Source organism: Pseudopipra pipra, chromosome 25 (genome assembly GCF_036250125.1).
Source record: "Pseudopipra pipra isolate bDixPip1 chromosome 25, bDixPip1.hap1, whole genome shotgun sequence".
Taxonomy (NCBI): domain Eukaryota; kingdom Metazoa; phylum Chordata; class Aves; order Passeriformes; family Pipridae; genus Pseudopipra; species Pseudopipra pipra.
This window is the reverse complement of record NC_087573.1, coordinates 5,132,609-5,147,666: the sequence shown is the minus strand read 5'-3', so window position 1 is coordinate 5,147,666 and position 15,058 is coordinate 5,132,609. Positions and strand designations below refer to the sequence as shown.

At 54.2% G+C, this 15,058-nt stretch overlaps 1 protein-coding gene across 1 annotated transcript in view; it reads right to left on the bottom strand.

The window, feature by feature from the left end:
* Positions 1-14,544, bottom strand: part of LGR6 (leucine rich repeat containing G protein-coupled receptor 6) — a 134,818-nt gene extending 120,274 nt beyond the window's left edge. Inside the window, exon 1 of the mRNA XM_064636024.1 lies at positions 14,100-14,544. Coding sequence (XP_064492094.1) covers positions 14,100-14,437 — 338 coding nt within the window. The 5' untranslated portion in view covers positions 14,438-14,544. The remainder of the gene's footprint in view (positions 1-14,099) is intronic.
* Positions 14,545-15,058: the final 514 nt, after the last annotated feature.

The window sequence follows — 15,058 nt, the reverse complement described above, 5'->3', positions numbered from 1 at the left end:
CAGAGCATGACAGCTCTTGCCTTGCCTTATCCTTCGGTGGGTGGTCCCCATGCACCAAGAAAAGCCTTTCTTCTGCTGTCAAGTGGGTAACAAGAGTCTTCCTGTCTCCAGCACGCACTGCTGCCGCAGGTCCCGGCCACACAGCTCACTCTGAAGGGTGGTGAGTCACCATCACTCCTGACTCTGCTGGGGAAAACTCCACTTATCAGTGCAATTGGGAAAGAGAGGGGTAGGGCTGGGGAGCTGAACCCTCCTGCCGGGAGCCAGATCTCTCTTGTGGGAGTTCAGCAATGGAAAAGCTGCTGTGGATTGACCTGACTCGTTCCCCCCCCACCTCCCAGCGTAAGCTCTGTGACCCCTTTGGTTCAGGTAGAAGGGGAAACCTGATATTCTGCAGAGCCTGTGACACAGGAGAAAATCCCATGGGATTGTCCTGGGGAGTCCCACTCCAGCACCTGGCTTCACTTACAGCCCCCCTTGCTAATGAGATGTGAGTGCAGGACCAACAACATGAGGCTGATGGCAAAAGCTGTGCAGAGCCAGAGAGTGAATGAGGATCGAAGCTGGTCTCTGATTTCTCCATGCTCTGGATCCAGGCTGCTCTGGGAGAGATGTGATTGGAAGGAGGATGAATAGCACAGGATTCTGGATCTGGCCCCATCTCTGCTGGAGTGCAGGAGCACCAACACACATGAGCTCTCTCTGGTGCCCAGTGACACTGGGAGCTTGCTCCAGTTTCCATTCCAGCCTCTGAGCCCTGCTAGGACATCAATTCCCAAACTTCTCCTACTGTATGCCTCAAGCACCAGGGACTTATTTTGTGATGGCTACAGAGCAATCAGGGTGTCTCATAAAGAATGGTGAAAATGTCTGATCTCACTTTTTCTGTTAAAACTACTCTGGAATAGCTCCTACTGGAGACACCCTTCTGGAGGTCAGAGCAACTTGGATTTGAGAATCATGCCTGCATACAGGACTTCTCCCATCAAACCCCAGAGCTGTCAGTGCAGCAGAGCCAGCCGGCTCCACTTCCCCTGTGTAGACAAAACCTCATTCCAAGCTGAAATTTCCTTAAGACACATCTTGTATTTCAGGATCTTTTGGAGCTACTTTCATCTCCAATCCACATATTGCAGCCCTATAATAATAATAATAGCAATAATAATAGTAATAATAATAGTAATAATCATAGCAATAATGATAATACCTTTTGTATGTACATAGCACCTTTCATCCAAGGATCTAAGTCACAATTACAGCCCCACACATTCCTGTACATTACAGCCCTATAATTCTAAGACTGTTCAAGTATCCAGACTTCAAAGGGAATGTGGATTTCCCCTCCAGCCCAGTCATGGTGCCCAACATGCTGGAGACGTTTCAAAGGTGTTTCAAAGGTGCCTTGGCAGTAGCCAGAGGTAGTCAGAAGAGCCAGAGGAGCTCTCTGAAGCTAAAAGGAGTCTTCATGGATTCCTTCCTCCCCCCTCCCAGCCACTCTCTATTCTCCCTGGGAAGTCAGCACAGCCCTGGGATCAGGATGATGCTCCCATGAGACAGCTGTGTCTGTACAGTAGGAGGTGAAAAGAAAGAAAGTGTTGAAAGGAAAAGTGACAGCACAAGCTCAGCTGGGTGACTGTAACTGTCCAGGTCAGGCAGAACCCACAGTGTTTGGATGGAAAGTAAATTCACAGAAAAATTATGCTCCACTGAAAAAAGCTGGGGGGGGGTGGGTGGGAGATGGTGGAACTTTTAATTGTAAGTTGTTTTTTTTTTAAGAGGGTTTAAAGATTTTCAAGGGACTCAAAAAGGAAAGTACTTTTTTTCGGGTCAAAGTAAAATGTTTCAGGAATACCGAGAGCAAACACGTTTTGGTTTGGTTCAGTTTTAATTGCCTGGGAAACTTGAAAAAAACCCCTATTCATTTAACCCAAGACAATCTTTTCCCTCCTTTTTAGGTTCAGCAAAGAGCTGAACCAGCTGTTATTTACCCCCATCTGCTCAGGAAGAAGTACCCTGAAAGCAGGGGAGCTTCCTACAGAAAACAGAATTGGGGTTTACAGCCCCTGTGGCCAAGCTGACATGTACCAGCTGGGTTCACTTCCTCCATGGACTTCTCCAGCACTGCCCACGAGCTTTACTGAGCTGCTGGATGTGGCTGTGAGGAGTGTTTTGGTAGCTGCTCTGACTTGTGGCTGCTCTGTGAGCGAGGAGTGATGAGGTCAGCGGACATGAAAGACAAGGCACCAACTCTGAGAGTTCAGTGCTGCTTTTCTTCATGTGGTGGATGAACAAATGGAAAGCTCAAGAATTTTTTTTAATGAACTTTTCAAAGGTATTTTAGCTCGAGAGGTCCAGACATGTGGCTGGAAAGTGCAGAGAGTCTCCAGCTCTTCCACAGCACTGGTTTGATCAGTTGGTCTCAAAGCACATTGGGAAGGGTTTATAAGTAGTGCTTTTAAGACAGGGAGACCGAGGCACAGGAAAAGGAGAGGGCTTGTTTGGGGTGAACCATAGGGCTGGGATGGAGCTAGAAATCAGTCCCAGTCCTTTGTATCTCCCATCTATCCCATACAAGGGAGCCAAAGCTTGTGGAACAACTGTCTGTTCCCCAAAGTCTGAGTCCTTGTGTCCCTCCACCCTGGAGAAACCCCTTCCTCAAAGCATCTGTGAGATGGTCAGTGAAAAGTCAGCCCCTGGAAGAGGAGTGGGTCCACCCCATGGTATCAGCAGTTGAGCCAGAGCACCTGGTGTAGGAGCAGGGCAGTCTTCACAGTGTGTGCGAGCTCACCTCAGACACACCACACTAACCAGCATGGGCTGCAACACGTTTCCTCTCCCCATTCTTCAGTAAATCACAGCTTCCAGCATTCATGCTTTTGTCACTAATAAATCTTGTGCTGTCTTACACCACATGAAAGCACAACAATACCTAAACTGACAGGCACTTCCCTGCACAGGACGCAGCTGCAAACACAACCTGCAGCACAGGAACCTGCTGCTTGGCCCTGAGTTGAAGAGAAGTTACAGGCAGCATGTATGGGAAGGCTGCCCCACGCTCCATAAAGCCCCACATGCTGTTTCCAGAGCACACGTAAAACCACTCTGAGGTGCAACAGGCACCTCGTTAATCCGTGGAACTCATCGCCCCAGGGAATTAGTGCAGCAGCACAAACCTCACCTGCACCTATAACCGAGGTCCTGTCTTGGTTGTGATGCCTCTGGTTCTGCCAGTGCAGCACAGCTGACCCTAAAGGTACCTCTCTGTCCTTTGGTATGTCCTTCCAGTTTTGGGGCAGGGCCTTGGGACAATATCTGGGACAACAGTCTGGGATGATGTCTGACCACTCCCATGCCCCTGTGTACAGGGAGAAGAAAGCCTTAGAGTGCAGCTCTGTGGATTTGCACCTCATTCTTCCCTTGGGAGCCACGAGCTGAGCAGCACAGAAGCCCTGGTTCATGCCCATAGCCAAGATGACTCAGAGTTCTGCCTGGGGAATCACTGAGTGGAACAAGTCCAGAGGAGGCCTCTAAGCTGATCACAGGACTGGAGCACCTCTGCTCTGGAGCCAGGCTGGGAGAGCTGGGGGTGTTCAGCCTGGAGAAGAGAAGGTTCCCAGGAGACCTTAAAGATCCTTTCAGTGCCTAAAGGGACTCCAAGAGAGCTGGAGAGAGACTTTGGACAAGGGTCTGGAGTGACAGGACAAGGGGGAATGGCTTCCTACTGGCAGAGGGCAGGGTTAGATGGGATACTGGGAAGAAATTATTCTCTGTGAGGGTGCTGAGGCCCTGGCACAGGTTGCCCAGAGAAGCTGTGGCTGCCCCATCCCTGGAAGTGTTCAAAGACACTTCCAGTGGTGCAGAATCAGGGATAAAGCAGAACTGCAGAGATTGTTCCCTGCAACGAGTTTTTTCATGTGTTCTCTGGGAAAGATAGAAGATGAATTTCTATCTAAAAGTGAAAATGCCTTTCCTGCAGGTCTCATGCAAAGATGAACATTTGCTTTACTAAGGTTAAGAAATGTCCACAATTGCAAATTCTCTTGCAGTTGCAAGATGCAATTATACCCAGAGCCATCCCCACATCAGATAACATCCTTGAGAAGGTGACCTGTGCCTTCAGATGCCGCAAGTCCCTGAGATCCCTGATGCTCCCTGGCAGCCCCCATGCTTGCATCCCTTTGGTCTCCCACCTTATACCTGGCAGAGGAGACCAGGTATATTCTGCTCCCCTTTCACCCCTGTGGTTCCCACCATGATGGGATGACACACAGTGCTTGGGCTTCACCTTTCCTTTGAAGGAAGGTAATGTCCCTAATTGGTGCCCCACGGCGATGTTCAGCACTGGAAACCATCCTGTCTCCCCAGGGTCTCTTTGTAGTGGGACCTGTGGCTGCTCACAAGAAGACACAGCAGGTCCCTTGAGTGGGTCCTGCCCTTACAGGCATGTCTGACTCGCTCCCCTCCCTTGGGGGCTGCTTTTCATTTCCAAATCATTCAAAGAGGTTTAAATAGCTGCAGGAAGGCATGCAAACAAGGCAAAGGGAGACAGAGAGCTGTGGATAGCCCAGGAGACTCCTCTGTCATCCATGGAGGGGAGGAGACTGGGAGCTGCCCTCCTTCATCACAGCCAGCAAAGCCTACACTGGTGGATCTGGGAAAGGTTTTGTTTTACCCCTTCCTGGATCCTTGATGCATCCCTTGATGCTTCCCTGTGTCCCCCCCTTGCTGCCCATTCCAGCACAGCTCCTGCCTCCACACAGCTGGCTCTGTTTTGACTTGACTGCAACACGATGCTTGTGCTTGGTCCTGCTCTTCCTCGTGAAGGCTGCTCCTGATCTCTTTTCTGCTCCCTACTAAACTCCAGTCCTCCTCCAAGACTCCAGTCTCTCCCCAGCCCTGGCAGTCCTCTGCTACCCCTTCCCGTCGCTTTTCAGAGCACTGCTGCTGTGATCCCTCTCCTGGCCTCTGCTCCTCTTTCTCCGCCGGGTCCTTGTCATCCGGGAAAGACTCTCGCACCTGAGAACCAACCGAGCTCCTGCGCAGAAGGGTCTGGGGAGCAGCGTGTTCCACCGGAGCGGAGGCATTTTGGCTGCAGTGTCTGGTCTCCAAGGCAGCAGCAGCCACTGATTGCCCTGCTGCTGGCAGAGGGTGCTCCCCCCCCACGACAGGGGTGACAGGGGACCCTCAGCCCCCACTGCAGTGAGCTGCGAAGGGCTGCGCTTCCCCTTCCCTCCCCCACGCTCCTGCTGCTCCCTGACCCAGGCAGGTGCAGAAGGGGAGAGGCATTTGCAGCCCCATGGCTGCCTTTTGGCACCAGAGCCTCTGCCAGAATCAAAGAGCTTTTCAAAGCAAACCTTAAACTCCTTTAATCGCCAGCGAGAGCTCCTCCCACACAGATCTAAGGGCCATGAGCTCAAGTGTTTTCGTTGCCCCGGGCAGATTTATGAGCTTATTCTTCAAGAAGGGGAGGGAGAGAGGGGAGGCTGTGGCATACTGCTTAGCCTGGGGGGCGGGCAGGGAGGATGGGGGGAGGAAGGCGTTTGCGGTGGAAGGACGGTGCAGAACGCCGGGCACGATGGGGAGACAAAGCGGGATCGGGTCGGGCGAGGACCAGCCGTGGCTGGAGCCCAGGACATGTGGCCAGCAGCTCCCTCCATCTCTCCCAGCCGGGCTCCGGGCACGGCGGTGCCAGCTGGAAGGAAGCACAGGGACACGGCAGCGCCCCGACGGAGGGGACCAGGAGCGGGGCATCCCTCAAAGCACCGCTGCTCTCCGCCGCTCCCAGCGAGGCTGCCCCGGGCGCAGTTTGCAGAGGGAAGGAGGAGGGAGGAGGCTTGCTGGCAGTCCCAACACGGCTGTCCATCCCACAGCACAGCCCCAGCCCCGTTTAGCTCTGAGCACCCCTGTGCTGTCTCCTCTCTGTGCTCCTCATCCCGCAGACCTGCTCCAGTCCCGCCCGGTGTGCAGCAGGCACAGCAAAGGTCTGGCTGCTCCCTCTCCTGCAGAGTGACCCGGGCACCAGCTGGTGGCTTTGGGATGGGGCAGATCCTTCGTCTCCGCTCCTGCATCTCCCTTCCTGTAGCCCAGGAGTTGGACTCGATGATCCTTATGGTCCCTCCAGTTCAGGACATTCCATGATTCTATGGCCTGACAAGTGCCCCAGCAGGAATCAGACATTTGCTCTCATCCAGCGCCCCAGACACCTGTTGCCACTTCCCAACAGCCCTGCAAAAGATGCCTCTTTCCTGTTGAACTGAGATCTTGGGGAGGTGTCAGCCGTGCCCCATGGTACTGAAGCCACAGCCCTCTCCCCAGTCACCTGCAGCACCACTTTTTATGTCTGGAAGCACTCGAAGGATGCAACCTTTGTTCATGGACCAGTTCCCCCCCAAGAGCAGGCATCCAGTACCCACGCTGGGAAAACAACACCTGAGTAAGTGAACACTGCTGGTCCCAAAGTGCTTCTACCTCCTGACATCAAGAGGTGAAAGGGAGCAGAGCCTATGGCAGAGAAGGGGGCTGGGAGGTGATGTGGCAGAAGGAGAAAGGAAGAGCTGTCATGAACCTCACCGGAAATTCAGAGACATCTGAACTTCCTTTTCCGTGAACCCCAAAAAAAGAGCCAACATTTCCATATGTAGCACAGAACAACAACAACAAAAAAACTGTTTAAAAAAAATGCTTTGGTTTGGTAGTTTTGGAGTCCCACAATGTGAATATTAAATGCTTATGGAGAAATGTAACACCAGCAGGTGAAAATATGTAAATGGAAACTTTTTTTTAGAAGGACACCATGAAGTGAAAACATTGAAATAATCTCCCTTGATTCAACTTGTTGCTACATTTCTACCACTCACAGTCCCATGAACACTGATCCATTTTCATTAAGCTCTTTCTTTTCAATGAAATGAGATGTTGCTTGGAAAACCATCTCACCAAACATGATCTTTAGGCAGTTCTAGGACTGACCTCACTATCAAGGCATGCTGAGAGAGCTGGGGCTGATCAGCCTGGAGAAGAGAAGGCTCTGGGGAGACCTTAGAGCCCTTTCCAGTGCCTAAAGGAGGCTTATAAAAAAGAGGGAGAGTGACTTTTTACATGGGTAGATTGTGAGACAAGACAAGGGGGAATGGCTTCCCAGAGAGAGAGGGCAGGGTTAGATTATATCTTAGTAAGAAATTCTTGGCTGTGAGGGTGGGGAGGCCCTGGCACAGGTTGCCCAGAGAAGCTGTGGCTGCCCCATCCCTGGATGTGTCCAAGGCAGGTTGGACGGGGCTTGGAGCAACCTGGGCTAGTGGAAGGTGTCCCTGCCCATGGCAGGGGGTGGAATGAGATGGGCTTTAAGTCCCTTCCAACCCAAATGATTCCATGGTTCTATGATTAATGGTCCTGCAATTTTGGCTTTGCTCAGAGCACTCCTACCCACCCCTCATTCCCATCCCCCCTGGACCTGGGCTCCCTCATCACTACTTTGCTTGCTGAGGGGTTCAGTGCTCTGCCCTGAGCCTCGAGCCCAGCCACACCACCACACAGCACCTGCAGCATCATCTTCCTCACTGCAGGGATGAAGGTCTTCTGAGTAATGCTGTGGGCCAAGGGACCAGGACATTTCAGCTCTCAGCTGGGGTGAGAGCTCAGCATTGCCCAGGGGATACAAAAGGCCCTTTGGAAGCTCAGGAGCTGTAGTGTTTCCATGCTGCTTTTTAGTTTTTCTCACAAGCCACTCTCAAGCTGTGCCTGATTCCAAATCTTCTCTGTTTGGTTTTCTCCTCCTTTGAGGCTGGGGAGCACAGGGGTAGGAATTACTTTGCTTCTGGTTAGTGCTTATCTGCCTGCTCCAGAGGGAAACACCAGCCAGTCTGTGTCAGACTCAGTGCCAGCAGCTCTCCCTGAAACCTGGGGCTCAGGCAGGTCTTGGTTTGGACCAGCCCATTCAGATATTCCTAAGTGTTGGCATTATTAAAGCTGGGAGATGCTCCCCCAGGAGACCTTCATAGCAACGTGCCAGCAAAAAGCCAGTGTCAGCCACAGGAGACCCTGAGGTGGTAACTGGGGTTTGAACCCAGGTGTTGTGACTTTAAAATCCTTGAGATCCTGCTGGCAAGGCTGCAATAAGGATGCAGAGCACACCTGTGTCTGTGGGAAGTGCCTGTACAGAGTCAGCAGGTGGACTTTGTAGGGTCCTTTTGGAGGAAATCAAATCCCCAAAGGTGGGAAACTCTTGTTATCCCTGATATTTTAGGGTGGGAAAAAAAAGTCCCCCAAAGCTGGTAAATGGTGAACATAAACCTGTGAATCCACTGTTGTGTGCAGAGCCCAGCTCTTCAAGTGCCTCTCACCAGCTGTGTCTCCCTCATCCAGGACCCCAAGCTCATAAAGGTTTCCCCTTCCAGGCATGCTGGGCATTTCCAAGGATGAGACCATGGACTTCTGACTGTACAGGGCAGGAGTGGCACTTCCCATTGGTCTTCCAGCAGGAAGGAAGGTCAAGCAGAGAGCAGCCCTTAGTGCATCAGACCAGCCAGCTGACAGTAGTAGTATTTGGTAGTCCTGAGCTCTGTCATGGCTTGAGAACTGGAAGGGTCTGGGAGCTCTTTGGGGTGAGGCTGCGTCTTTGTGGTGTGTTTGGATGGGTCCTGGTGCAACACTGGGGCTCCTGTGGTGACAATGGCATGAGGAAGAGGCTGTGTGTGGATGGGCCCTGGCACTGGGCAAGCATCAGTCACAGGATGGTGACTCACAGGTCTGTGCAAAGTCACCTGGGGCAGGAGAGCCCCAGGAGGGACTTCATTTACACTTGGCATTGGGATTTTGTGCTCTCTGCGTTTTTGGCTGCTCCCTCTTTCTCCCCAGTGTGTGTGACTGTCCCAAAGGCACACAGAGGTCCCTGTCAGCCCTGCAGGAGACCATAGCTCCTTGCTAGCTCCCTGGAAGTCTAGTCACCCTCCCCACAGCTGCCCTCCTCCCCAGGCTTCTACAAGCCAGCCATAAGTCCTTTCCCTCCCCTGGTGTCCCAACTCCTCTGTCAGCTCTTGGGGTACTTTCCATCTTAGGGGACTGTGGTGGAGGCTGCAGAGGGGCAGATGTGGGCAGATGGGGAGATCTGGGCTGAGGAGAGCTGCCTTCAGCACTTCTTGACTTGTTCCAGGCACCAGCTGCAGCTCTGTAGTCAATCTCCAAACCTGCTGTCTCGCCTACCTGGAGCTGTGTGGGTCTTTAGAAAATGCAAACATCAAGAAAGAGGCACCTTTCCCTTGCTCTGCCCTGAGCTGGATGCAGCACTGTGTGCCCTGGCTCTGCCCAGCCTCATGTCAAAGCATCCCTGTCTCCTGTGAATCCCTGTCATGGATCCTCATGGCACCTGATCCCAGAGGGTAGCTCAGAGGACACAGTGGGTAATGCAGGGTGCCAGACTCCCAGCAGGATGCTAAATTCCAGGCAGTGTCTCCAAATGTCTCTGCAAAGTGAGAACAGCCCTGAAGGCTCCTGGTCCCATTCACCTCAAAGGAAACAGTCTGGGGAATGAGAAGCTTTCTGTCTGGGAAGCCTCAGGAGATGCCTGGTGATATCTGGGAGCAGCCAGGATCTGCTGCTTTTCCCTCCCCCAAATCCTGCTGGAACAGCAGCAGCCTGACAGCCCTATCACCTGTGTCATACCCCAGGTCTCTGCTGGCTTTCCAGGACAGAGACCTGGAGACATTAAATATTAGGAAAAATATTTCCCGTGAGGATAGTAAAAAATGGGAAAAGGGTGATGGAATCTTACAGATACTCAAAACCCTACTGGACAAGATCCTGACCAGCCTCACTGCCTAGACCTGTTTTGAGTGTGGATCAGAGACCTCCAGAGGTGTTTCCAGCCTAAGATATCCGGGCAATCCTTCCAGTACTTCCCCATGTACCCTTGGTCCAGGCTGGGGGTCAGGCACTGCAAGGTGTGTCACATCCACAGCATCCCCTTGCAGGGTGTGTGCTGCCTGGCCAGCTGACTTGAATATGTGGCCATGGTGCTACTGCTGTTGCCTTTCCATCCCTGGGTACTTCCCAGGGTGTCCTCTGCTGAGACAGGCTCTCCACTTCTTTCCTGCCAGCAATGGTTGGACAGGCCACTGCATCCCTAGGAGGGACCTGGCAGGCGTGGTGTCATTTTTTTTTGATGAAAGAGGAGGAGCCTCAGCAGATTGAGAGCATCCCTTCACCCCCAGTATTGCCACCTGTTGCCCTAGCAGGGGGTGGTAGCCAGATGTATGGGGGAGAGAGGGGTCAGGATGCCATCCTGGGGCAAAGGGCTGCACTGAGCACCTGCACCCAACCACGGGCATCTTCCTGGTGACAGCCATGGGGACAGCTGGGGACCAAACTGCCCCAGACCATGCAATGCAGCACTTTCACACCCTGAGGAATCTGAGGTGGGGCTGCTCCCCCAGGTCCCATGCAGGGTGTGCAGTGCTGCCAGGGATCACAGCTGAGCTAGCACTTTGAGAACCAAGCAGCTGTTCCCATTTTCCTGTCCTCCTCCGAACCCCTTTGTGCACTCTCCTCTCTGCTACAGAGGAATCTTCCCCTTTGCAGCTCCCCTCTCCTGCACACCCAGCTTGTCTGTCTGTCCAGGGAACCTCCAGCAGCTCCACCTCTGCTGCAGCCCCAGATCAAGTCTCTGACACAGGATGCTGGCTGTGGGTGACAGAGATGTGGTATGTGACACAAGGCTGTCAGGACTCACTGGCACGTCAGCTGAAGGCGAAATCTGCTCTCTGAACAGCTCGACTCTCTTGGGTTGATGGAGGGTAGCAACTGAATAGCTGACCTTTAGTGCTCCATGGCTGCTCTCTAAGGCCAGGCTAAGACACAGTTCACCCTGCAAACATGTCATGCACTGAGAAGCCCCTGTGTGATGAGCCAGGCAGGATAGTGAGTGCTGCTCCAAGAGAAATGGGCTGTTAGGGCTAGCAGGGGACCTGAAGGAGCTCAGGCTGCCTGCAGGAGCAATGCAGGGACCTGCCACCCAATGTGACAGTCCCTAGGCTCTCTCCAGGACTGCCACAAGACACCAGCATGTCTCAGTCCCTACTGGAGAGGTGCCCATGGAAAGGGGTGACACTTCTGTCCCATCTCCTTGACCACAGCTGCAAGCCCACCAGCAATTGAAAACACTTCGTTCTGGATGGGTGGGATCAGGGTTCAAGTTCAGGGAGGTGCAGGAGTGAGCAAGGACAGGATTCCTGGAGATAGAGGCATGGCAGAGGCACTGCATGATCAGGATGAGGCATGAACACCAGCTCATTAGTGGTGAGGCAGCATCTAGTCAGAGGTGATTACAAGGATCCTTTATTTTGCTCCCGAGGAAGTCCTGCTCTCCACAGTGCCAGCGACTTGCTTAGAAATCAGAGCATGGAGCAAAGGAGCTGGAAATTTTTGGGAGCAGCTGCCCACCAGCTCTCTGCTCCTGCTGCCATTCCAGGGCTCGCTCTTCAGCACTTGCAGCTCTCCAAAGCAATCCAGCATTTCTTTACATGTCTGAATGTATGGATTTTAAACACGGATATCCAAGAAGAGCTCAGATCTCTCTCCAATACTTTCTACACAATTTATGCTGATTTGCTTTGACAAACTACCCCTGGCTGCACTCTCGTACCTGAGAAGATAACCTCACATGACTCGCTGGAAATAGTGACAGAAACAGGAAGAAACCCCAGCTCTCCAGTCCTCCACCAGTAATTCCCAGTTCATCGGGCCTTTCCCGATTGAACCAACCTCTGTTTGGTCTCTTACTGGTGGGGTTTAACACAGAAGCACCAAACGGGCTGGTTTTCCCCAAGGAGGGAGGGAGGAAAACTGTGGACGCTCCAGCACCCCCCGGGCTCGCCCCGGAGGGTCCCCCCGGGCGGGCTGTGCGCGGTGGGCTGCGGCAGGGGGGCTCGGCTGGGGCAGGGGGGCTCGGCTGGGGCAGAGGGGGCTCGGCTGGGGCAGGGGGGCTCTGCCCCTGCAAAGGGCCGTCACTGGCGCCACCGTGTGAGCGCCGTCGGGGGACCGACCCACGGGGAAAGTGCGGGGACGGGACCGACCCACGGGGAAAGTGCAGGGACGGGACCGACCCACCGGGAGCGCCGGGACGGGACCGACCCCCGGGGAAAGTGCGGGGACGGGACCGACCCACGGGGGGCGCGGGGACGGGACCGACCCACGGGGGGCGCGGGGACGGGACCGACCCACGGGGGGCGCGGGGACGGGACCGACCCACGGGGAAAGTGCGGGGACGGGACCGACCCACGGGGAAAGTGGGAGGACGTGATCTTTGCTATCCGTGGGAGAGCGCGGAGTCAGGGATGGGGGAGAAACCCACGGGGGAGAGCGGAGCCACGGGAAAGAGCGGGGCTGGTGCAGCCCCACGCGGGGCCGCGGCCGAGGGACCCGACACGCTCCCGAAGTGACGGGAGCCGCAGGGCTGTCCCGAAAACCCAGTCCCGGCGGAATCCAGCGTTCTCTGCCAGCGGCCACACCGGGCCAGGAGCATCTCACAGCATCCCCCCGCCCTGCGGCTCCCAGCCCGAGGGGCATCTCTGCGGAGCTGACACGCGGCGTGTTCTCAGCGGAGTGGGAGCCACGGGTGCCCCGTCCTGTGATGCCTGAGAGGGTGGAGTGGGTGCCTGACAGGGCTGCCCCTTGTCCCCGCAGTAGCATCAGCGCTGCAACGCTCTGCAGCCTCCCGTGCTGGCAGCCTACCTGCTCCAGTGACTTTTCACTCGTGGCCAGCCGGCTCCAAACCGAGCCCCAGGGATAGGTCTGTGCAGGTCGTGCCTCACGTAACAAGTGGTTCCCTCTCCCAGGAGAAGCACAACTTGCATTAGACATTTCTCTCGTCTTTCATGCTTTCCAGGGAGAATCATCCTTTTCTATTTCTCTCCCAGTTAACCCAGTACAGCTCCGGCCATCCACAAGCTGGCACAAGACTGCTCCTCAGACAAGTGGGATGAGCAGACGAGCCCTTACCCAGCTGTGGCAGCTCCCACCTGGCTTTGCAAAGCCCTTCCTGCATGGGTTTGGGTGCTTTGCTCTGACAGCTGAGCACCTGCATCTAAAGACAATCCAGGGATACCAGAAAACCAGCAACACGGTCTGTATGCCACCCCTGGACACAAGTTCCCTCTCAGCACGACGAACACAACACGAACATCCCCAGTACTGTCTGAGGACCACCAGTGGTCCTTGATGACTGTGGTACACATGCCTTCCCTTGGCAGCACCCACGCTGCATTCCGAGCTGGGAGTGCCACGGTCCTTACCAGCCTGTCTGCAGCACAGCTGGAGCTGGTAACTGCAGCACTTTCTGCACACAAACCCAGGAAGCATCTTCCCCAGGGATAACTTGTCTCCCTTGAGAGAGATGTTTCCTCCCCTGGTTAAACCCTGAGATTTTTCCATGGTCAATCATCAGGATCCTCAGTCATGACCACCAAGACCACCTCTGGGGCTAGAAATGAACCCACCAGTCCGTGTGGTCAATTAACCCTTGGGGGTACTAACGTCAGAAAGGCTGTTAAACATTCAGATAATCAAGAATTTTTAAATAACTAAATAATCAAAAACCAACACCTACCGAACCCCCGCACCTCTTACAAGACTTTAATATTCATTTTAAAGGGGCAACTCAGACACTGCTGGTGGCCAGCTCAACCCAAACCCCCCAAAGCCCTGAGTTATCGCAGCTATTGAAATGTTTGACAGAAGGATCCCAGAGCAGTTTGCACTAATTGCTGTGTAAAAATACTCCATTATGTGCTCAGACAATCAGAATCGACCCAGCAAATCAGCTGCCCCGATCCGCTGCAATCACGGAGCAAAGCATGCAGAACATCGCAGTATAAACAGCGCTCGCGGAGGGGCGCAGGAGGAGGGGGGGGCTTGGCAGGTCCTGCCCAAGGAGCTGCCTCTTTTTTTTTTGTTGTTGTCGTTGTTGTTATTTTGCTTGGTTTCTAATTTCCACAGGAAATTTAATTTCGGGAAAACGTGGCACAAACTTCCAAGCCGGAGGAAAGCTGCGGCTGACGGAGGGGTCCGGGGAAAGCAATTGCAAAAGAAGCAGCGAGGGCTGTACTTACAGGTAAGCGGTGAGAGGGCTCAGGTTGGCGGGGACCTCCGAAAGCCCCAGCTCGGAGCAATCCAGCGAGAGCATGATGCCATCCTCTTCGCAGTGGCACTGGGGCGGGCAGGAGGGCGCAGCACCTTGCTGCACGGGCACTGTCTGGCAGCGGGCAGAGGAGGCCAAGAGAACGCCCCAGAAAAAGAGTCTGTCCATCCTCGCCTTGGCTGGTGCCGCCGGCCGGCTGCGGGGCTCGGCGGGGCTCGGGGGAGCGGTCCCGCCGCCTGGCACGCAGCGGGCAGGGTATCTCCTGCAGGTCGGAGTGTGGTAAGGATGCAGCCAGGGAAGGAAAGGCATTGTTGAATGATCCTGGTTATTGGGTTTCAAGGGCTGGGCAGGGGCGTGAGACACTTCAATGGGAGGAGTTAAAACTTTCTACTCTTTTCCCTCTCTCTCTCTCTCACTCTCGCTGCCTTAGAGCTGGCAGGAATTTCATTCAAAGGGAAGAAAGGGGGGGGAAAAAAAAAGAAAAAAAAAGAAACCTCAACAAATAAAGACCTGTTCATAGCTCCGGGACCCAGGCTTGTTTTGTAACCATGTTTTTGTGAGATAGCAGGGCAGGGGAAGGCAGAGCTGGCTCCGGCAGGGCAGAGGAGTATAACTAGGGAGGTAGAAGTACCCAACCAGCACTTCAAGGGCTCCAGACTTTGGGACGCTGAAATATAACCCCAGATAAAGGACTCTGTGTCTGTGCTGGCTGTTAAGCCCAGCTGCGACTGGAAAGTCAGGGTGCAGCTGGGGAGAAGGGAGCTCAGAGCTCGGGATGAGCTGTTTGCTGGGAGCGACGGTGCCCAGGGCTGTCCGTCTGTCTGTCCTGAGCTCTGATCCTCACTCTCCAGCAGCCCTGTTGCTATCCCCTTGCAGCAGGCAGGGGGATGGAGCAGCAGTGCGGTGGTGCAGAGCTCCGTGGGGGAAAGT